The sequence below is a fragment of the Camelus dromedarius genome, chromosome 4, assembly GCF_036321535.1.
Source record: "Camelus dromedarius isolate mCamDro1 chromosome 4, mCamDro1.pat, whole genome shotgun sequence".
Lineage (NCBI taxonomy): Eukaryota > Metazoa > Chordata > Mammalia > Artiodactyla > Camelidae > Camelus > Camelus dromedarius.
This window is the reverse complement of record NC_087439.1, coordinates 81,510,083-81,532,755: the sequence shown is the minus strand read 5'-3', so window position 1 is coordinate 81,532,755 and position 22,673 is coordinate 81,510,083. Positions and strand designations below refer to the sequence as shown.

Below are 22,673 nucleotides of genomic sequence, written 5' to 3'. Positions count from 1 at the left end.
TTTCCTATAAAAATAAGGACACTTTACTCATCTAAAACAATTGGAATATAAGGAAGGATAAAGTAGTCTCCCTAGTTTTGGATGGAGAAATTAGCTTGTCACAAGCCGTCCAGTGAGTGAAGGTTTAAGCTTTCCAGTATGGATTAGGATTCTAACTAATGGGCCTGCCAAACACCCCTTCTGGTAAACTGCACAATCTCCATAAACAGCCGTCCTTCTAAAGCAGCTGGGCTTCCCTATACATTGAAACTCCACCAATTAAAACTAGTCACTAAGCTTGAGATCACAAAGCAATCCAATTTACCCTTCTGTTTAATCTTACTCTTTCCCATTTCAGCTCCACTGGCCTTGGCTTGGAAGTAGGAGACCACATGTAGCTCATCTGGGAGGTAGGATGCTGGAAGGCAGGAAAAGATAAAACCAGCTCTCAAACCAGGATCTTGTTTGAACAGGACACCAGTTCTTTCAGCACACAAAGCAGCTATAAGAGCTGAACCTCCCAACCCTTTACCTTGGCAGCTCCAAGTAGGGTAAGGCATACCTCTTATTACAAGAGTTTACAAACAGAACTACCAAAAAGAAAAGAAGGGAGAGAGGGAGAGAGCGAGACAGGAGAGAGAAATAGAGGGAGACAGAGACAGAGAAAGAAAAAGAAAAAAAGAAAGAAACAATGAAACAAAGAAACAAAGAAAAGGAGAGGGAGGGAGGGAAAGAAGGAAGGAAAGAAAGAAAGAAAAAGGTACACTCCCCACCCCACCCCCATGGCCCCATGGATGGGAATGTGGGCTACAGGCTGGGGAGTCCTCCACAACAGGGGCTGATAGCATCTATCTCCACAGCCTAGAGCTGAGGCAGGCTCTGTCTTCATCACTGTCTTGGGGTCAGTGCATCTAAAGCAAGAACCTGCTGGGAAGATTACAGGAGCTCTAGAAAGGAAGAGATCTCTCAGGTAGAAGGTGTCTCCCTAAGGTCTGGGAGCCATGTTCCTGGGGTTAAAGGCACATTGTTGGAAAAAAGACCCCTGGATGTAGAGAAGGAAGGAATCTCCTCTGGCACCAACAACAATAAAGTTTACTGGTTGAAATCATCCTGAATCTGGGGGAAAGAAGGAGCTTTATACATAAATCTCTTCTATGTTCTCCTTCTCAAATCAGTTGATTGGCATCTTATCTCTTTCAGTCTCTTTAGCTCTCGGTTGAGTTGGTGGCTTGTAGAGTAGAAAAAGGAAGAGTTGGCGACAGGAAGGCAATGAAGGTTGGAGGCTGGACCCCAGGAATCTGGGATCACGTGCTGTGGGTTGGCCTCAGGAGGTGAATGAGTTTCCTGCAGTGTTTGGCGGAGGCAGGCCTGGGACTGTTATGCGGCAGTAACTGATTCCCCAGAGAGAGCAAGGCTAATTTCTCACTGGCACCCAGGGACACCAGCACCTGTGGGAAAGAGAGAGAGATGACAGAACATGACATGCAGAGGACTCTGATTTGGCTGAGCAGTGCCCACTTCAGAAAAGGATGAAAAAGAAAATGGGCTCTTAGGGACTCAAAATAGGTTGTGTGAGAGACTTTGGAGACAGGACTCATCAGGACCAGAGTCTACTTCCATTCTCTTTGGTTACAGACCATGAAACCAAGGCACCAAGGGACCCATGTACTTGTCCCCAGGAAGAGGCAATGAACATAGCAGTGATTGTAAGCCAAAATGTCAGATTCCCAGCCACAGATCCAGACTAGTGGGTCTTAAGCTCATTACCACCAAGAATCCCTTTTATTGTTTCCCACATAGATTGTCAGAAAACTCTGTAACATGTGTCACCATTCTGTCAAAATTTCTCTTCTGCATGAATCACCCAATGCTACCACACTGAACTATTATAATTTGGAGGTTTAACATTGGTAGATGTATGATTTCCATTGGGCAGTTTATATACTGAAAATTGACCAAAATAAGCAGTGGTTAAGAATATGGGCTCTGGACTCAAACTTGAGTTTAAAAGTCCAATCCTACATACTAGCTTTGTAACTTGGACAAGTTATTAAGTTCTTAGTGCCTCAGTTTCATAGTCTGCGAAATGAGGGGCATAACTTAAACCACATAATAAGGCTAAAATGCTCAGCATGTGCTTTCCACATGATAGGTGCTATAAAGAAGATCATTAACACCTTCATGGACCTTAGAACGAAACCATTCTCTATCTCAACATCTCCTAGTCTTCCCTCACCTCCCTCCTGCATGGTCTCTAGAAAAGAGAAACCCTGGTCTTTGGGATCCCAGGCATTTTCTAGTCCAACAGAGCCCTCTTCTAGGTCCCTGCCCTTCCCCAGGTAGGAGTGGTAGATGGAAAACTCATGTCCAAGACACAGCCCCTGGGTTTCCTGCTCCCAGAGAGGGATACAACTTGGGTTTCTGGATGTCCCAATTTCTTAATGACTAACTCAGAAAAATGCTGTGAAAACCAACCCCACTGTGGTGATTCATAAGTCCCCTGCGGTGTACCTGATGGATGCAGGGCTCCTGTCGGAGGCTCCGGAGGGCAATGAGGGCAGCCTCCTTCACATTTGGCTGGGGGTCTCCACACGCCATCTCTAGGAGCCGCTGGGGTACTTGGCACTGTAACAGCTCCTCCCCCAATCCCTCAGGCCCCAAGTTGCCCAGAGCTGATGCAGCATTGCGCCGGATACCAGCCTGAGGATCTCCAAGCAGTTGGGTCATATGGGGTACCGTGGCTGCCAGGGCAGGTCCTAGGGGACCAGCTTGGTAGGCTGCATTACCCACAGCAAAGCTGGCACTGCGCCGCACAGCAGGGTCCTTGTCTCCAAGCCCCAGCAGCAGAAGGTTGAGCAGTCCAGCCTGACTCTGCAGGGCCCCACGCAGGGCTGCGCTGTGTTGGAGCAAGTGTCCCAGGAGTCCATAAGTACGGGCCCGCACGGAATTCTCTGGGTGGCCCAGGAGGCTGCGCAGGGGCCTATAGGATTCATCAGAGCCAGCCAGGAGTTCTTGGATAAAGGACAAGTGGCTGGGAGACAGTACCCGGGCGGTGTGGGCCAGGAGGGAGAGGAGGTCAGAGGTCAGCAGCGGCTGGTCCCCCAGGAGGGCAACTGAGAGGAATGAGATGGTGGTTCTAGGGGAGGCAGCCACTGTGTTCACAAACTGCTTGAGAGAGGTGGGATCCGTGAGGGCCAGGCGTGTGAGAAGACTGACGGGCAGTTCGACTTGTGTCAATGAAAGATGGTGGCAGCAGACCTGGGAGAAGTGAGGTGGGGTGCAGGCAAAATAGTTCAGGGAGAGGGAGAATACACTGCAGCTAGATAATGAGGAGCCCCAAATCTGGGAGAGAGGAAAGGCAAGCTCTGGTGAGAAATACCACAGAGTTGGAAGACCTGAGCTACAGCACTCCACGTGAGACATGATGTGGAGCCCAGAGGAACAGGTCCTTCCCAAGTTCATTCTTTGCTCTGCAAGGACTTAAGTCTCTGCCTTCACTAATTAATGCCAACAATTGCCAGAGAAGTGACTCCTGGCTGAGGAGCTGAATTGCCAGTGCCTAGACTAGGATGTCCGCCCCACTGAGCTCCACCGGAATCCAGGTAAGGGACTGATGGAGAGAGAAGGCACCAGCCCAGCTCCAAGCACATGCCTCTGCTAGGGCCCGAATGTCTTCTCCACTCCAACTCTTAGACCTAGCCAGATGCTGCCCTCTTACAGGGCCCTAGGAGAGCCCTGGAGCTGTCTGGAAGTAAATTCGAGTACACAAGGTTGGCCATCCTCCTCTCCCACCTTCCTGCCTGGGTAGGTTCCCAAGTACCTGCAGCAGGTGGGCTGTGACTTCTGAGTCTGTGAGGTCAGCCAAGATACCTTCGAGGAGGTCAGCATCCACATCCAGGGCGAAGGGGAAGCAGAGGAGTTGGCAGACAGAGAGCACCACCACGGGGAGAAACTCAGACCCTTGAGACCTAGGGAGGGGAGTATGAAAAGATGTACTCAGCCTGGCTCACCCACCCTTTAGCATTCTTTCTCCACTCCTGTCAAATTCCCTAGTCCAGCTCTCCTCGCCCAACATCAGCAATCCCATTTCTTGCCTCATAGCTCAAGCTGACAATTCTTTCTCTCCTGCCTCCCCCAGCTCCTGCCCCAACTGGCAGGCTAAATTTTCTGGTCTCCCTCCTCTAGCTCCAACTCACGCCTGGCCCAGCTGATGCAGGAAGCTGGGCGAGAGCAGATGCTTCAGGGTGGACATGAGGATACTTCCATGCTGAGACAGGTGGCTCAGGCATAACTGAGGCTCCTGGGTAAAGGTGGCCACGGCCAGGCTCAGCAGGGCTGCCGTGCCTGGAAACACCAAGAATGGGGACCCAGTGGAGCAGGCAAGAGGCCTAGTTGCCCCTGCTTCACCATGGCTCTTAGGGCCACCACCTGTTCAGTCCCTTCCCCATCCTTGAGCAGCTCCAGCGTAGACTCTGCCATCTTCTCCCCAGGCAGCAGCAGCAGCAGCAGCTATCTCTGTGGGCTAACCCAGTCCTAGGCTGTTTCCTCTTGAAGAGGGGTCAATACACTGGCCCCACAAAAGGGGCCATGCAGTTGGAAAGATACCTTGGGGTGAGATCAGTGTCCAGTCTGGCTCTAGGCTTTGTGGACTAGACAGTGACAGTTCCTCTTCCTGTGTAGATGCCTCTTCAGGGAGCCTCAGAGCCATGGAGAAGCGATGCCACAGAACAGTCCACATTTCTGAGCCAGCCACATCTCTTATTGGACTATCCTTCCCCTGCTAGAGACAAAATTGAAAGAAGGTGAATGGGGAGGTTGAAGTCAGGAATCAAAATGCCTTTTTTCATTCTTGTCCCTGACCCTGTGAGGAAGAGGAGTCCCAGAAATAATTCCTTCTGTTTCCCACTTAGGAGTTCCCTGTTGTCCTAGTTTCCTTTCTTATCACATCTTAACCCTCCGACTTCTCAACTCTTGCGTATGTCTACTGGAAACCAGTGAATTAGAGCTTTTAGTCCCACTGAATCCCAAGGGATGAAGCTGAATGGTTCCCTTTAAAGGGCCCATACTGAGGCCAGGTGGGCCCATTCTAAGGCCATCACAGGCAGGGTAGTTTGAGAGGACAGGGGGATTGTGCTGCTTTACTTCCCATCCATTCTAGGATGCAACTGTACCTGGGTGAGGAGCTGAAGCAGCAGGATGAGGAGGCCATCGTAGAATCCACAGCCCCCTGGTGGAGTCAGCCGGACCTGTCAGAGAGGGGCAGGAAGAGGGCAGATCCCTGAGAGGGATGAGATGGCTGCGCAGGCCTGCATACCCAACTCCAAGTCAGGCAGAGAGAGTTCTTCTTCAGCCTGGTGTAGTGGGGAGAGTTCTTTTGGACTTAGGAGTCTTGGTTCCTGCCTATTTTTTCAATGACTAACTCTGTCCTAAAGACACACAGGGTAGGCAGCCACAGAAACAATGATAGTGCAGGAAGAGACTTGCTAAACAAGAGCCTGTGAGGTAGGGGGGTGAGGAGAGGGAAGTAGACAAAGTTGAGTGTGCCTACCTCTGCCTCCTGGACGTAAGAGACTGATGGAATCAAAAGTTCGAAAGGCAGACAAGGAAGGGAGAATGTTCCAAGCTGAGGTCATAGCTTATATAAAGGCAGGTCATGAAAGATCACAGTGAATTTTGGAAATAGTAACTCGTTCGGTAGAGCAGGGTTAGAGAACCCAGAGGCAACAGATGAGCTTTGAATAGCCTGCTTAAAAAATGTGGACTATAGCCTGGAAACAGTGAGAAGCCACTGAGGACTTACACAAGCTACACGTGGGCAAGACCGCTCGTCTCTTTTCTCACTGCTGTATTCTCAGAGCCTAGACTAGTGCCTGGTACTCAGTGTCTATTTATGTGCGAAGTAATTATTGGTTGAACAAGAGAGCAGGTTTTCTTTTAAGAAAGCTCACTCTGGCAGGAGTGAAGGAAACAGACTGGAGATGAGAGAAGCTGGAGGAGAGATCCTTCGGGAGGCAAGTGCCCGAGTCTGAGAGAGAAGTGAGGCCTCCTCCCTCTTCAGAGGTTCTGCGTGTTAACAACTAATCTACAGCCCAGCAGTCTGGGCTCAGAGGGATCTATTATCTGGAGGCAGAAGCCTAGAACAGGAAAGACTCCTTGATTCGCTCATTCTCACTCCTCAGTTCACTCTAGGCTTACTGGCATTTCAGTCTTTTCTCCATAAATGCAGACCTTATTTGACTCAGAGAAAACACGGCTCTGCATTCCCTGGTGGATCTCACCTCTGCAGGGGCAGACAGGGCATGTGTGGCCGCAGCGATCCACTCCACAGGCTGGAGGTCCAGAGTTACTCCTTGCTGACCAAGCTGTCCCAACAGACAGGCTGCCGCGCTCTGGGGAGAGTTAGACCAGGAGAAGGAATGTCTGAATCTAAATGGTACTCAGGATAGGCAGAGAGGATTTATGTCTCTGTCTTGGTCCAGAAGAATGCCTCACAAACAGCTGCAAATGGGAAGATGACTCTCCTGCTCCCAGAAGGTGGGATGATGGGATGAGAGGGCGAGGAAGATGAAGGTTGAAAACTCACCACAAGCGAGACGACGGGCGAATGGGTAAAGATGGTAGCAACCTCGCTGCCTAGCTTCTCCATTCTGGAATAAGGAGATACATCAAGGGATACAGCAATGTGACAGGAGGCTGCTGAGTGGCCTGCCCTCTCCTTTGGCTGGCACTCTCCACCTAGGCTGCATGTCCACCTCCAGGGCACAAAGTTGGTGGGAATCTAGGTCTGTTCTTTGTAGAGATACCTTCACTCTCTCTGTCCCAATCCTTCCTAAGGACATGCTGAAGGGCGTCACTCCCCATATCCCATGTCAGGTTGAGCTATGTGGGTGGAATATTTCAGAGGAGAGACCCTACTTTATGACTCACCCAGAAGGCAGATCTTGGAGCCGAAGGACAAGAAGGGAGAGGAGGTAGAGCGTCACTTCCGTAGACTCTTCCCAGTTCACTACCTTTGTCTACAAAGGAAACACAAGATACCAGAGCAACCTCTGACTGAGACGGAGAGGCCACCATGAGATGCCCACCTGTGTTGCTGGCCTACCTTGCCCTGCACCAACTTCAACAGTGACTCCAAGGCCAGGGGCTCTTGCCCTAGAAGACGGCACAGGCACTCACTGACGTGGCAGCAGGAGTACAGAACCTAAGGGGCATGGAAAAGAGTGTTGTCAGTGAGGCAGAGCTGCCCCTGGGCTCCTAGATTGGAAGTCTCAGCTGAAAGCAGGCTAGCCTTTCAACAGATTCAATAGTATCAACAACTGGGGCTGTTAGAGAAATTCAGGTCATTTCTGCCTCTTGCTAGAAGATTGTGAGATGTAGCTACTTCTCAGTTCTGGTGAGGACTGGCTAACCATCTCAGCTGAACAGATTTAAAAGCAGAAAGGGGTCCTCCAAGGGGGTCTCTCATCTCTCTCAGTGTTTCTCTCAGTGTCTCTTTCTCTCTCATTCCTGGGGGTTAAAAAGAAATCTGAAGAGCCAAGAGTTATGGGCAGGCAGTACCTTGAGAAGGGGTAGGCACAGGATGGGATGCTTCAGGCCAGAGACAAGGGATGACCTCAGCGGACTGCTGTCTTCGGTGAGTTGATTTGCCAAATGCCGAGAGATCTATAGAGACATTCCTGAAGACTCAATCGCTTGCCCATGATTCCAATCCTGTTCCTCATATACCTCCAACTAACCAGGACTCTCAGTCCCCTGCTAGCCACTCTTCCCCAGGTTCACCAGGAACCTCAGACCCCATTCTATTCCAAGTCTTCATGGCAAACAGAGAACCAGAAGTCAAGGCCTAGTTAAGTCCCACTGTTAAGTAGGTACAGAGGGGAGTGTTGCCAGCCAAAAGGGAGTAGGAAAACTGAATCCTGAGCCTCTGACAAAGCACCACTGGTGGCTTCAGATCAGCTATCCCACCACGTGGGCAGTTTGTCACTGAGCTCTCTAATCAGCTGGCCAAAGGCTCTGGGATTTTGGGTTACACCATGTTCTACAAGTGACCCAAACCCAGTAGGAGCATCTGTTTCTGGAAGTACTGAGTAAAGGGAGGCATAAAAGCTTGTCTTTCTGCCTTTCTGAGAAGCTGGGGCCTGCCACCCCAACAGGGATGACAACAGGCAACAGGGATGACAGGCAACAAAAAACTGTAGCTCAGACCTGCTCCTTGGCTTCCCAACAGCCAGGCAGCCCCACAGGAGCAGTGCATATGGATGCCAGCGCTAAGGAAATGGCTCCAGGCAGATCCTCACTCTGCTCCCGCAGTGGCTGACTCACTTGGGGGGCTCCTGTGGAGAAAGGCAAAGAATGCAGGGAGAGGTCTGGTGGTTTCTCGCAGATTCTCCATTCATTCTCTCAGTTCACAGTTATTTATTTAACACTCATGAAACATCAGGAACCATTCTAGGCAATGGCAGGAGAAAGAGCAGAGCCAGATCTAATCGACAAGTAAGTCAAGAGAACCTCACCTCCCAGCTCTGGTTACCTGGCGGGGTGTGGAACAGGAGCTGTGGAACTGTCAAGCCATGAAGGAGTCCGTCCAGCACAGCCCGCTGTGTCGTCAGGAGGCTGGAGTAGAAGGCTTTGGAGATGGCCTGGCTGTTCCCATCCATGGCTTCACACAGAACAGTAAAGCACTAAGGAAGACAAAGGCAAAGTGACAAAGGCAGAGTTAACATTAGTCAGAAAACTGACTGGGCTTAGGGTAAGGAGCAAGAGTTCCCAGAGAACGTGAGAAAAGAGGGACCACCTGGTGAATTCTAACTATTCCTTGCACAGAAAATGCATTATAACTGCCTTCATGCTTCAAGGACAGGAATTTTAGGTGTCAGTCCTTCTATTCTGATCAGCTGCTCCCCAGATGATGTTTCTCAAAGTGTGATCTGTGGACCCTGAGTTTAAGAATTCCTGGAGATTCGTGGGTTCTTCCCAACCCAGTCCTACTGATTCAGAATTTCAAGAGGTAGAATATTTATTCCAAACTCCCCATGCTACACTACACAATGACATAGGAGAAGTGCTGACCAATAATGTGAATCACTGCTGGCCAGAATTTAGGTTAGACATTAAAAGCTTCCTGACCAGAAAGAGTGAAGGATGTTAAAATGGGCTCTCAGACTAGAAGAGATTGAATGGACCGAGAGCTAGAGGCAGGACTGTAGCCCAGCTCTGTGTTCCCAATTGCCAGTTTAAATAATGACCAGACAGTTGTTTGCTTCCTTGCACATGTTCCAATCTGTCTCCTCTGAGATATGTCAGAGAACTCAGCTGTTTTCTCATTCAGTCCTCCCTTCCCATCCCTCACCTCCAGAGTCCAGGGGAGAGAACTCACATAGGTTACTTGCCTGTAGGACAAACAAGGTTGGGAAATACTAGCTGATCTCTAAGTCTCTTCAGGAAGAAATATTTCTATTTGTGGTTCCCTAAAATAGGCCACACAGCTTGATGCCTCTGGGACTTAATATATATTGCTCTTTTTGCCTGGAATGTACTCCCGACTTTCCTGCCTCAACCACCTGGCAAACTTCTGTGCATTCTTCAAATCCTAGCAGAGATGATTTCCTTCTCCCAGACTCCTCTACAACCCTCCAAGAAGCATTAGTCTTCTTCAGTGGTGCTTCTATATTTTATACAAAGTTCTAATGTAGTTTTAACACTGTTGTCCTTGATCACATTTCTCCTCTTAAACTAGCCCTGGTCCCTCGAAAATAGGGACTCTCTCTTACTCAAATGGCTTTTGGCACATAGTTGGCATTCAACAAACATTGACCTTGACCTAATCTTTTCCGATAGTCATCAGGAAGAGAATGAGAGAAATACAGGAAAGACAGAGAGAGAAATCTGGAAGGGGACACAGATTACCATAAGGCTGTCCCTCCGCAGAGTCTGCTCGGAGTCATCTGGCTGGGTTAGTAGTTTCCCCAACATGTCCAGAAAGAGGTTGGCGGCCTCCTGAAATACCTGTAGGCTGGGAAAGAAATGAGTCCGTGGTTTCTTCTCATCTCTCTATTAAAAGCCCACACGTGGTAAAAGGGTCAGTTCAGGGCAGGTAGGAGAATCTCTGCAAGGGAACAGATCAGAATGCTCTCTCCCTTTTCCCCTTCAAACGCACACACAGTCTCACATACACACCTCCAAGCCTCCTCTTTGTCATTTTCTCTAGCTTATTCACGCCTTAACCCTTCCATTTAGTGTATGGTGACTGCTAACCCTTAGAACCTGAAATTGTTTGGGTAAACTTGGAGGTGTCTTGGAGGACTAAGAGGACTAGCTGGACTTTGACAGGTCCCTCAGCTGATCCCTAAACCTTTCATAAATCATAGCTTCTCCTAACTTAGCCTCTTCCTGGTGTGAAGGGGAAGAAACAGGGATAAAATTTGAAGCCAAACGATCCAACGGAGCAAAACTGCCTCTCATCCCACCTGTCACCTGTCTGGCTCCTCTCCAGATTGAAGGTACAGGCAAAGTAGGCCTGAATCACAGCCATCAGGTCCCGTAAGAAGGTCCCATACCAATATTGCTGCCAGGGAAGAGGACAGAGAATAAGGGCAATGTAGGGGATGGAAACAAAGATTAAGTAAAAACAGTGTCAGATATCCAATCAGCCTAACCAAACAGAAAGGAACAGAAGGAAGGGAGCATTTGGACAGAGAGAAAGGAGATCTAGAGGTAACAAAGTGGCAGCCAATGGGCTGTAAACAGCCTGAACATGTACCTTGTTTGTCCTGAACAGCATGTTGGAGTTTAGGAGGTTCTATTTTTCAGAATAGCTCAAATTCTTTTCTAAATTCCTTTAAAACATTCAAGATTAACACTCATCAGCAGAGTGCAGCTTCCAGCTGCCCGAGCCTAGACCCTGTTAAACCTTTCTGTATTCCGCCTCTCAGCTCAGCTGCGGCAGGACACAGCACGGGGATGCGCACACTGAGTCTCAACCCGAGCTCTTCTGCTTATCATCTCCGAGGCTGCTGGCAAGGTAGTGCCTGTGTGAGTCAGTTAACCTCTGGATTTCAATACCCTGCTCTAGAAAACCAGGTCAATAAAGCCTAGGATTTTACATTTCAAAACACAGTGCTGTAAATATTGGTAAACTGCACATAAAAATCTGGATTTGTAGCTCCTCTTAGAAAACTGGAGGATCTGCCAACACTGGGCCTGTATTCCCACTTAGCAACAGTGAGCTGGTGCTGAGGGAAGGATGCCCCGTTCCGACAGGGCACAAGAGCTCCAGTTTCTCACCTTCCCCACTACTCACATAGTCACGTATAGTCTACTTCACTGACTGACATTATCTGCCTGGCCTTGAAAGGGATGAGGATTTACAATTCATAATCTGCTAACTAGAGAGGAAGAAAACAAAATAAAAGCCACTTGGGCCAAGTACAGATGGCGTTTTGGAGACAAGAAATCCGAAGAGAAGAAATTCCAGTAAGTTTTTAGAGGCTCCTGGTGAAGTGCTTACCTGCTGGAGACTGTTGCTCTCCTGGCTGTGTCTGAGCAGGCTGAGCAGCAGCCCAGGGAGCCCTGCCTCACAGCAGAAGGAATACAAGGGAACAGAGTCACTGCAGCTGGACAGAAGACTGCTCAGGACCCGGAGCGCAGGAAGGATGCGGGAAGCACCCTCTAGTACGCCTTTCAGGATCTGGGTGACCCGAGAGAAAGAGACAGGAATCGATATTATGAGAGATAGAAGGAGAGTTACAGATTACCATGTATTGATGAAAGATGAAATATCCTCAGTTCTTACTTTGGGAATCTAAAACCCAGAGATGGAGAACAGAGATAGAGGGGGAATGTACCAGGGAAGGGGAATGTAGATGGCCAGTCACCTGACTTAGAGTCCTCCTCCCAAGGGGCAGGGGACCTCTCTTTAGGATCTCAGTCAGACCCAGTGACATTCCTAACTGCTCCCTCCCTTCTCTAGCCCTTCACCTTAAAAAAGAAAGAAAACACAAACCCACTGCTGAAAATTAAAAACAATGGACACAAAACAAAGTTGTTCAACTCCAGATAGACAAAACAATAGTATTCAACTTGAGATCTAGGGTTGACAAATCATGACCCGCAGGCCAAGTACAATATACCACTTATTTCTATACAGCCTGCAAGCTAAGGACAGCATTATATTTTTAAATGGTTATTATCTTTAAAAAGAAGAATAATATTTACATTGAGTGCTTTACAATATGCCATTCACTGTTCTAAATCTTTTCACTTATTTATTCACTTAATCTTTACAACAACCCTATGGAGTAAATACCATTACCCATTTTATAGATGAGGAGACTGAAGCTTCTAGATTGGGCAAGTAAGTAGTCAACAATCACACAGGGTAGCTCAGCTGGAATTCCAACTCAGGAAGTCTTATCCTGGAGGCAGAGTTGCTAACCTCCTTCCCCACTGAAAAGTTATCCAACACAAGGAGGACAAGTAAGGGCCAAAAGAGAGGTATGGAGTGCCAAGGAAATTCAATGGGGAAAGGAGAGTCTTTTCAACAAATGGTGCTGAGGTGATTCTATATCCACATGCAAAAAGATGAACTTAGATCCCTATCTCACTTAATATCCTTAAGGGATACATACAAAATACATCCCTTTTGTACATAAACAAAAGTTAGCTCAAAGTGGGTCAGAGACCTAAATGTCAGAGGTATAAGTCTAGAAAACTTTTAGAAAAAAATAGGAGAAAATCTTCAAGGCTTTGGATTTAGAAAAGATTTCTTAGATACAACACCAAAAGCATAATCTACAAAGGAAAAAAATGGTAACTGGACTTCAAAATTCAAAACCTTTGTGTTTCAAAACACATTCTTATGAGAATAAAAAGACAGATTATATAGACTTGAGAAAATACTTGCAAATCACATATTGATAAAGATCTTCTATCCAGAATACTCAGATAACTCTTACAATCCAATTTTAAAATGAGTGAAAGAAATGGCCAATAAGCACATGAAAAAATGCTCAATATTAGTCATTAACAAAATGCAAAGTAAAATAGCAATGAGATACCACTTCACACTCACTAGGATGACTATACTTAAAACAATGGACAATAATACATGTCGGCAAGGACACGGAGAAATGAGGAGCTTCACACACTGCTGGTGAGAATGTAGAATGATGCAGCCACTCTGGAAAATGGTTCAGCAGTTTCTTAAAATCTTAAACATAGATTTATTATTTGACCCAGCAATTCCCTTCCTACCTATACACCCAAGAGAAATGAAAACATATGGCACTCAAAGGCTTTCATGTGGATGTTCAAAGCAGCATCAATCATAAAAGCCAAAAAGTAGAAACAACCCAAACATCCATCAACTAGCGAATGGATAAACAAAATGTGATATATCCACACAATGGAAGACTAGTCAGCGATAGGAATGAAGGAATGAAGTATTGAGACATGCTACAACATGAATGAACCTCAAAAACATGCTAAGAGAAAGGAGCCAGACATAAAGACTGTACATTGTATGATCCCATTTACATGAAATGTCCAGAAAAGGCAAATCTATGAGACAGAAAGTAGATTAGTGGTCGCCTGGTACTGGGGGTGGGAATGATAATTAACTATAAATAATTATAAGCAATCTTATTGGGGTGATTAAAATGTTCTAAAACTGAATATTGGTGATAGTTTCACAACTTGGTAAGTTTACTAGAAATCATTTTTTTAACTTAAAAGAAAAAAAGGGAAAGAGATGCAGGTGACATATTTCAATGAGCCCCCAAGAAGGAAAATCACTGTGTTTCAGAGAAGTAAGGAAAGGCTTTGTGGGAGAGAACACTAATCATAAATGGCAATTAAGCAAAATGTTATCCCCTAAAAAAGAATCTCATTCTCTCAATAGCATACCCGCATATAAAAGTAATGAATACTTAAATTGTTACATCTGTATTTTTTATTTTATCAATAAAAACTTTGGGGAAATGTGTTTTCTCTCATTATAGAAATACTTACATAATATCCTCCATTTTTTGCCTCTTGGCCCTCCATGCCTAAAATATTTACCATAGGAACATTTGCTGATCCCTGCTCTAGAATGCTTTTCCCTTCAGAAAGAGAAACCCAAAGTCTGCAATTTGTGTTACTAAAGGTGGTTAGCAAATCTCATTCAATTAAATAGATGCAATGACAGAGAACTGGAAAGGTACAAACTTTCTCTTTCTCCTCTGTCAGTCAATGTTTTTTTAATACCTTGTCTGTGAAAATAGTCTCCAATCCTACCCACGGATCCTTCTGCCCATTACCTGCCCTCCAGCCTCATGCAGCTGACTCTGGATGTGCTGGCAGAAGTCAGGATTGCACAACAGGGTGAGAGGGGCCTTCAGCTGGATGGGTGCGGGCTCAGTGGCCTCCAGCAGGTGTTGCCACTCATCATCACTGTCTGGCTCCTGAGGCATCAAGGAGTGAAAGAGGTCAGGAGGAGTGTGTCAGGTCCAAGGGGAATAGCTCCCAACCTGGGGTATCCTGAAGTAACTGCAAGAAGCCAGTGACTCCTTTGGCATAGATGTATTTTTTTCAGCCACCAGTTTAAAAAGGTATAGCTCGCATTATGTGAGGGGTCTTGAAAAGTCTCTTGGAGAACACTGCTATGTGTGCATAAAGAGATACCTAGGAAGATGTCTGTTGCATGGTTAATACAATAATAAAAAAAATGGAATAACAAATAATAATAAAAAATTGGAAATATCATAAAGCCAGTCTGCAATGGAATAATAAATCTTGGCACATCCACATTAGGAAATACCATGAAGTCATTAAAAAGATCGCAGTACTGAGGATACATCACTTATGTAGTTTCTACCCAAAATGCATAACTTGAATCCAATTATGAGGAAATATCAGTCTGAGGAACATTCAACAAAATAACCAACCTGTGCATCTCAAAGCTGTCAGTCATGAAAGACAAAGAAAGAGTAGGAACTGTTCCAGATTAAAGGAGACTAATGAAGTGTAACAACTAAAGGCAATGTGTTATACTGGGCTGGATTGTGGACCAGGGAGAAAAATGTTTTTTTATTATAAAGAACATTACTGGAGCAACTGGAAAAATCTGAATGTGGACTATAGACTAAGTAACAGAATTACATCAGTGTTACATTTCTGACTTGTATAACTGTAACATGGCAGTGCGAATGCATCAATCACCTTGCTCTTAGCAAATATACACTAAAGTATTTGGTGATAAAGAAGCAGGTCTGCAACTTATCCTAAAATGATTGAGAAAGATGGTGTGTCCATACATAGAGAAAGAAAATCATAAAGCAAATGTGGCAGAATTTTAACAAGTGGTAAATCTGGGTGAAAGGGTATATAGAAATTCTTCATGCTAGTCTCACAATTATTTTTTAAGTCTGAAATCTTCTCAAAATAAAAAGTTAAAACCCTAAACACAAAAGACTGTAGTAGAACTACTTGTTCAGATGTAGAAAGAGCCCTAAAACAGAGCATATGGTAAGCATGAGGCAAAACAGTACATGTGGGGTGGCTCAGTAATGTAAAAATAGCCCAGCTATATATTCTGTGTGCACATACACATATGTGTAAAAGTATAGAACGTTCAGGAGACAGATACCTCTGGGGCCAAGATAAGGCTCAAGAGAGACTTTCCCTTCTTGCTTATATATTACGATTTCTGACAAATGAATGTTCAGGTACTATGCATTTAAAATCTATAAGTTATGGATATATGTATGTATATGCATGACTGGGACATTGTGCTATACACCAGAAATTGACACATTGTAATTGATTGTACTTCAATTAAAAATAAATAAAATAAGATAAAATCTGTAAGTTAATAATAAGAAAGCAATTTTTAAACACAAGGGGAGCTCATACTTGGAGGGTTGCAAATCGCTGTTATGGAAAACATCTATCAAGACCCAACATTCCATGTCAGGGACAAAGCCAAGAGGAGACCCCAGGGCTCACCTCATTTTCCAGGTCCACTGCGTCAAGGCTCCGCCGGCCCACCACCTCTGGCCTCAGCTCTGGGGGTGCTCGTTCATAGTCCTGGATAATCCAGTTTTCCCTGCCAGAGAACACGAGGAGCAGGTTGAGTTCTAGTCCTGGAGGCTTAGGGTTCATTACCTTGTCCCTCACTCTAGGCCCAAGATAGGAAAGAAAAATAAGCCATATTGGATTGATTAGAGGAGACTTCCTTCTGGGATATGGCCAGGACAGGGTATGTCCACTACACACACATCTCTGACTGCCCTCCCACTTTACCTTCCAAATCTACCTTAGTGGTTTTCACCTGTGACTCTCAGCTCAAATAATCTTCCCTTTTGCATGGAGATGATTCTTTCCCTTTCAGTTAATATACAACTGAGGCATAAAGAAAAGAAAGTTCCCACATTTCCTGATTAATCAGGAAAGTATCTGGAATTAGAACCTAGGACTCAGACTCCCAAGGCCCTGTCCATATTTAGGCAGTGGTGAGTGACATGGACCATGTTATATTTGCTTTGGCTAAAGTCAACAACCTGTAAGACGCCTCACCCTATAAATCTTTGGCTATACCCTCCTTACCGAGGTGCAGGGGGAGCCTCCCCAGCCCCCCACTCAGCACAGCTGCTCTTCATTTCTGAGGTCAAGATCCCAGCCAAGAGGCCTGGTTCCTGAGGAGTGGTCTTTGGTCTGGGCAGAGGAGATGAGCCAGAAGCCACCTTGTTGATCCCATCCTCTTGCTCAAGGGGAGGTCCTGTGTTCTGCTGTTTCTGTAGGAAATGAGCAGGAGACACTGAGTCAGAACTCTTTGGTTGCCATAAGGCAGTATGACTCCTTTTTGTGGCCCTTCTTCAATCCTAGAAAGTCACCCTCCTTCTCCAACTCCCCCAGTCACTAGCCTGATTATGTCACACACTGTCCCCTGTCCCACACACCTTCTGCTTGGCCTCCTCTGCCATGCGTTTACAGGCTTGACGCAAGATGCGAGATCGATTGCCCTTGGGGGCCAGCCGATGTGCCTGTTGGTCCTTTAGGACTTGAAGTTCTGGGGGAAGGCGACTGGTGAACGGGGTACCCAAATCTGGGCCTCCTGGCTCAGTTAATACTGCACGAAGAGAAGAGGGGGAAGACATGATCATACTGGAGCCATGCCACCATTGCCATTTGGCCAGAGACAACTTCAGTGTCTCCAGGCTTCTGTGGAAGCGGACCCTACTGACAAAGTGACAAAGAGGGAGGGGGGTTGCAAGGGAAATGGCAAGGGTCATGCAAAGGGCTAGGAAGAAAATTCAAGCTGGTGGCGTAAAGAATACATGTTGGATCCCAATACTGGTGTTAACTGGATAGCGTACTAGGGAAGCACAAGAGCCCAGGAACCCTAAGGACTCACTGGTGACACGACCAGCAATAAAGGGGTGATGTAAGAGGTCTGGCCAGGACAGACGCTGCTGGGGATCCTTGGTGAGCAGTCCCTGCAGGAAGTTCTGTGGAGAGAAAGGACACTCCATCAGCCTGCACTTCTCTACCGACTCCTCTAACTCATCAGAACCGGCAAACCAAGACCCGAGTCCATTCTTTCAGCAGACTAGCTGGTCTTGATCAAACCCTCTCTAATCCTATCTTAGGCCTCATTTCCCTGGCCGAAATCATGAACAGATCTCACTGCCTCACTTCCAGGGGAGCCCCAATTCCTGTCCATGGCCCAGGACATTTTAGAACCCCAGAAGTAAAACCAGAAATCTCAATGTCACCAGTATGTGAAGAAGTAAGAAAAAACTAAGAAAGAGGGATGTCACCTTCACAATCATTTTCAGAAAGCAAACATTCATGGGAGTCCCAAACTGCTCGCTTTGCCCTCCCTTTGACTGTGGTTTGTTTGCGCCGGGTAGGAACAAATGCATTTATAATTAAAAGCACACTCATATGCACAAGTCATTGTGTAAAGACGGGTTTGGGAGCACTCAAAAACAAATCTTTCAGCAAGTCTTCAGATGGTGGAGGGGTAGGGAGACTGTATCTAAAAAGAGTACATCTGTTATGAGGTTTCCTTGGGGACATTCTCAGTTGGGCCTGAAATAGGAATAGAAGGTACTAGTAGATTAATTAGGACCACTGTTCTAAAACAAGGTGATTAGCACATCATGGCTCTTGCTGGAGATACCTGCATATCTGCCCTAAGGAAGAAAGAATATCCTTTGTATAGCATCCACTTAAGTTTCTTCTGTTACACTCTTTTTGATAATTATTTGCGCCTCTCTCAACTAAACAGGTTAGGGAGAAACTTGTCCCTTTTCATCTTGGACAAAGGAAAACTATAATGAGATTTCACTGTGGGAGAAGGTTGCATTTAAATTTTATTGAAGGCCCAAATCTTGCCCTAGAAAAGAAATAAAAAGGGTCTTTTTCCTCCCTTACTCCCTCCTGCTGAGACTTAGCTGCAATGAGCAGGTACCACCTCAATCCTCTGTCCCCAATCACTGAGCTAGTTTGTATATCTGAAGATTCCTTCTTTCAGGAAGAGGACTGACAGCTGTGTTGGTAAATCTACAAATCATATGGATACTCCATCGGACAGGAAATGAGTGGACAGAGATACATATGTAAAGGGACCAGTATCTCTCTGGTGTCTTGAAATTACCTTTCCATTGTGATCAAGATAAGCCTGGCCCAAGGAGGGGCTGTTACTCCCAAGTTTGGCAGACCTTAGAACACCCTTCCAAAACATGCCCCTGGAGTGAAAAAGCAAGGCAGCTTGCCCCAGCTCCTGCATTAATTCAGAAACTACAAAGTACAGCCCTAGCTCTGGAAAAAAATTGTGAAAAAGGGAATGGGGCAGAGGGAGACAGGTTTCTGATGCAAAAGTAACCCTTCAATATTCTGTACCTTGAAGCAAGGACTAATGGTGGGGGGCCAGCGCACAGGGTCCTTGAGAATGAGGCTGATCAGCTGAAAGATGCTTGTGGTATAGAAGGGAGGGGTGCCTACTGCCAACTCATACAGTATGCAGCCCACAGACCAGAGGTCTGCGGTGTGGTCGTATGGTCTTTCTTCCACCAGCTCTGGAGACATGTAGAGTGGTGTGCCTTTAATGGATGTCAGCACCATCGTGTTGGTACTCATAGCCCGGGCAAATCTGCATGAGATTATGGAGTGGGAATGGAAAGAGAGAAATATTCAATAAAAACTAGACCTGGTTGCTGCTATCATTGTATGAAATACTCCCAACCCAAACAGAGAGAGCATCTTCCAAAAGACCCAGCATAAATTCCAGTCTCCAGCCTAGGTTCTAAAATGAGGCCCAAGGAAGTCAAGCATATGGTCTAAGACTTTCTACAGAACTGGAAGTAGAGGCGGAAGGTCAAGCTCCTCACCCAAAGTCACAGAGCTTGATGCCACCACCCTTGGCAAGGAGGATGTTCTGAGGCTTCATGTCTCGGTGGAGGATGCGGTGGGAGTGCAGATAATAGAGGGCAGACACCAACTGGGCAGCAATGGCCTGAACCTAGGGGTCAAACAGTCAGGTAGGAGGAGGAAAGGAGAGGTCAGAGGAAGGAGCCTGATAATGAGCCCCAAGACTCTGCTCTGCTACTATTGCTGATGTGACCTTCTCTTCCTTGTCTTTCTTCCACAGCTTCATATGATACCTTCTTTCATTCTTGCTCCCCTATTCACTCATCCTTTCACTTGTTCATTCATTCATTCATTCATTCAAGGAAAAGGTAATGAGTCTCACTTACTAGCTGCATAACCACAGGCCAACAATCTTGTGCCTGTCAGATTCATCAACTGTCTGTAAGGTGACAATAATGATACCACTTATGGGATTATTGTGAGGATTAAATGAGTTAAAGCATGTAAAGTAATGTAATGCTCAGAATGGTGCCTGGCACTTAATAAGCATTCAATATACATTAGCTGTTATTTAATATGACAAAGTCCTTTTTGCAAGAGAAGTAGTCAGGCAAACAAACAAGACAAAACAAATAAGATTATGACCTACAAATAATGATGAGTGCTCAGAAGAAAACAGAATGCTGTTACAGGAAGTCCTGAGAAAAGCCTACTTGCTAGAGTACAGAGAAATCTCTAGAATGAGTATGCTGGAGAATGTGTTCAACCAAGTCCCAATGCTAACCACTGTGTCTTGGTGGTGAATGCTGCTTTAACCACAGCCCTTATTCCTTCCTGCCTCTCTGGTACCATCACATTGGCCCTTCTTCCCTAAAAGTGCCTAATGTTAACAACAACATTTATAATAGCTAACTATATTGAACACTGCATGTTAAGTATTCTTTTAAAAAACACTTTACATCAATTAACTCACTAATTCTTACAATAGCCTTATGAGGTAGAAATTATTATTACTTTCACTTTAAAATGAGGACACTGAGCAGAGAGAGGTTAAAGTAGCTTGCCCAAGAAGATTCAGCTAGAAAGTAGCAGATCCAGCTTTTGTACTCAAAGATTTGGGTTCCAACATCCACAGACTGTACTGTCATATCATTCTGGTTCTATACACATCTCGACTCATATTTCACTCAGGAGTTTTCAAAATGGACATTCTCAGTGCCCTCAGCTTACCTTACCAGTCATTAATCTGAGGAGAGGCCAGGTATAGGAGAAATTTGAGCCAGGAAACATACCTGGTCTTCAGGAAGTTTTCCATCATCTTCTAGGATCTGAAATAGCTCTCCCTCAGCATAGTCTGTCACCACCACCACCTGCAGGGAGAAGGCAATGGTACTGATTTATGCAGATTTATGCATTTTGAGGCTGGGAAATTCCTGAGACCCTTCTTCTTGGGGAGAGGTGACCCCAAACCGCAGTGTACCTCTTTGTCAGTCTCGAAGCTGTCAAGCATATGCACAATGTTGGGATGCCGCAGACCCCGCATGATTTCAATCTCTCGTTGCAGATTCCTCAGCTCCTTCTCTGAGCGTCCCAATTTTGGAATGAACTTCAGGGCCACCACCTGTCAGTGGTAAGATGAAGAGTCAAGGTCTAACCACACTACTGAAACATTAGCCTCAGAGCTCCAGAACTCAGACTTTAAACTGTTTGAGCAATTCTCATTATATCTGCTAGTCTCCCACTCCACTTATCCCCCTGGCACCCAGGCCTTATCCAGGCTTCCGGTACCTCTCGCCCTAGGAGGAAACAGCCTCTGCCAGACAGATACCTTTGGTGGACTCTGGGAGAGGTGTTCTGATCTGGATAAAGAACTCAAGATTTGTGGGAGAGTATAGCTCAGTGGTAGAGTGCATGCTTAGCATGCATGAGGTTCTAGGTTCAATCCTCAGTACCTCCATCAAAATAAATAAATAAATAAATAAATACATCGAATTACCTCCCTCCCATGCAAAAAATAAACAAACAAAAGCCAAAAAAAAAAAAAACAAAAACCTCAAGATTTAAGGGATTTAGGGGAAAGGGAAGGATGGAAAAATGAAGAGGGAAGAATAGAGTTCAAGTCGTTTATGCCTTCTTGCCTGGTATGATAGAGACCAATAATAAAAATAATAATAATTTGTTGTTTACTAGGTGCCAGGCATTGTACTAAGTGATTCAGTGTGACATTACACTTAATTATCAAACCCCATGAATCAGATACTGTTTTAATTTTCATTCTATAAATGAGGAACCTGAGACATAGAGAGGCTGAGTAATCTGTCCATAGTTCTAAGGTGAGAAAGTGGTGGAGCTGGGATATGAACCCAAGTAATCCAACTTCAGAGCGTACACTCCATAAAAAGTTCGAGGAGTCAGTGTCTTAGAAATACAGGTCAGTATTCTGGCCCCATTCTCCACTGGAGTTGAGGGTGTGGAATCCCACCCAAGAAATATCCCTCTTTTTTCACCACCTGAGCACTGTATTTTCTTCGACCCTTGTACACCCTCCCAAAAGAGCCTTCTCCAATCATCTCCAACACGTGGTACTTTTCCATGACAGAGATTTCAGGATCCCTCAGAAGGAAGAAGGTAGAGGTGATGGTGAAGGGCTACAACTCCAGGGACAGTTCCACACATCTGGGAGGCCTGGTTCGGGCATGGAAGAAAGATTTAATGTTAGCCATCTTGCCTTTTCCTCTTTTTCATAACAATCCAGGACTCATAAACAAGGTAGGGTGGAGTGGATGGAGAGATGAGATCCCGGAGCAGAGCGCCTCATGTAGTTCTCCCTCCTTTTCTCCTCCTGCCCCCCAGCCCAACCTGGTTCCCACCCAACCCCGTGTTCCCCGTATCCCTCCACCCAGCCTCGCCCACAGGATCACTGCCCACTTCACTCAGCTTCTCCCCTCCACCCCGCCCTCTCCACCCAGCTTCGCCCACCCGACCCCGCCCACCTCCAACCCAGCCTCGCTCACAGACCCCACCCCTTCCAGCCTCCCCAAAGTTCCTGACATTACCAACATCCTCAGCACCCCCGCCCACACGCTCTGCCCTCGCGCTTAGCAGACAGGAGCCCCTCTCTCACCCCTAGTCAAGGAGCTTCAAGCTCCTCAGGCCGCGGGGCGCCAACGCTGGCCTTCAGCCCCGCCCCTTCTAGCTGCCTGCGTACTTTGCCTGACTTACCATTCTTCTCCACCCCCAACTGCGTGCTCTTTAGACTCCCATTGTTACCCATTTTACTCTCTAGAACTGGTCGGAGGTCCGGAGGACAAAGGCGTTCAGGCGTGTGGGAGAGACGGTGG

At 46.2% G+C, this 22,673-nt stretch overlaps 1 protein-coding gene across 3 annotated transcripts; it reads right to left on the bottom strand.

Moving 5' to 3' along the window:
• Positions 1 to 22,665, bottom strand: STK36 (serine/threonine kinase 36). Of its 3 annotated transcripts, none has more exons than XM_010988333.3 (27): positions 22,555 to 22,665; positions 21,843 to 22,017; positions 20,813 to 20,953; positions 20,625 to 20,702; positions 19,353 to 19,483; positions 18,865 to 19,114; positions 17,372 to 17,465; positions 16,917 to 17,086; positions 16,564 to 16,751; positions 15,964 to 16,063; positions 14,277 to 14,420; positions 11,486 to 11,665; positions 10,446 to 10,543; positions 9,886 to 9,991; positions 8,510 to 8,660; positions 8,185 to 8,312; positions 7,537 to 7,641; positions 7,082 to 7,180; positions 6,907 to 6,995; positions 6,563 to 6,626; positions 6,258 to 6,368; positions 5,151 to 5,225; positions 4,585 to 4,759; positions 4,176 to 4,323; positions 3,800 to 3,947; positions 2,491 to 3,237; positions 1 to 1,427 (listed from the first exon to the last, which is right to left on the bottom strand). In XM_010988333.3, the coding sequence occupies exons 2-27, from the start codon at positions 21,924 to 21,926 to the stop codon at positions 1,284 to 1,286; spliced, it is 3,948 nt and encodes a 1,315-aa protein (XP_010986635.1). In that variant the 5' UTR covers positions 21,927 to 22,017; positions 22,555 to 22,665; the 3' UTR covers positions 1 to 1,283. The 3 variants fall into 3 exon arrangements, with proteins under 3 accessions (XP_010986635.1, XP_010986637.1, XP_031308046.1); XM_010988335.3 differs by lacking the exon at positions 22,555 to 22,665 and adding an exon at positions 22,457 to 22,552; XM_031452186.2 differs by lacking the exon at positions 22,555 to 22,665 and adding an exon at positions 22,457 to 22,552 and having other exon boundaries at positions 4,585 to 4,756.
• Between the last annotated feature and the right edge of the window lie 8 nt (positions 22,666 to 22,673).

Excerpts from the sequence above, each read along its gene's own strand:
- STK36 (XM_010988333.3), bottom strand. The coding sequence starts at position 21,926 with ATGGAAAAGTACCACGTGTTGGAGATGATTGGAGAAGGCTCTTTTGGG. Across the intron at positions 5,226-6,257 it reads CCCTGTCTGCCCCTGCAGAG|GTCCGGCTGACTCCACCAGG; the intron begins GTGAGATCCACC and ends CCTCTCTGACAG. Across the intron at positions 3,948-4,175 it reads CTGCATCAGCTGGGCCAGGC|GTCTCAAGGGTCTGAGTTTC; the intron begins GTGAGTTGGAGC and ends TCCCCTCCCTAG.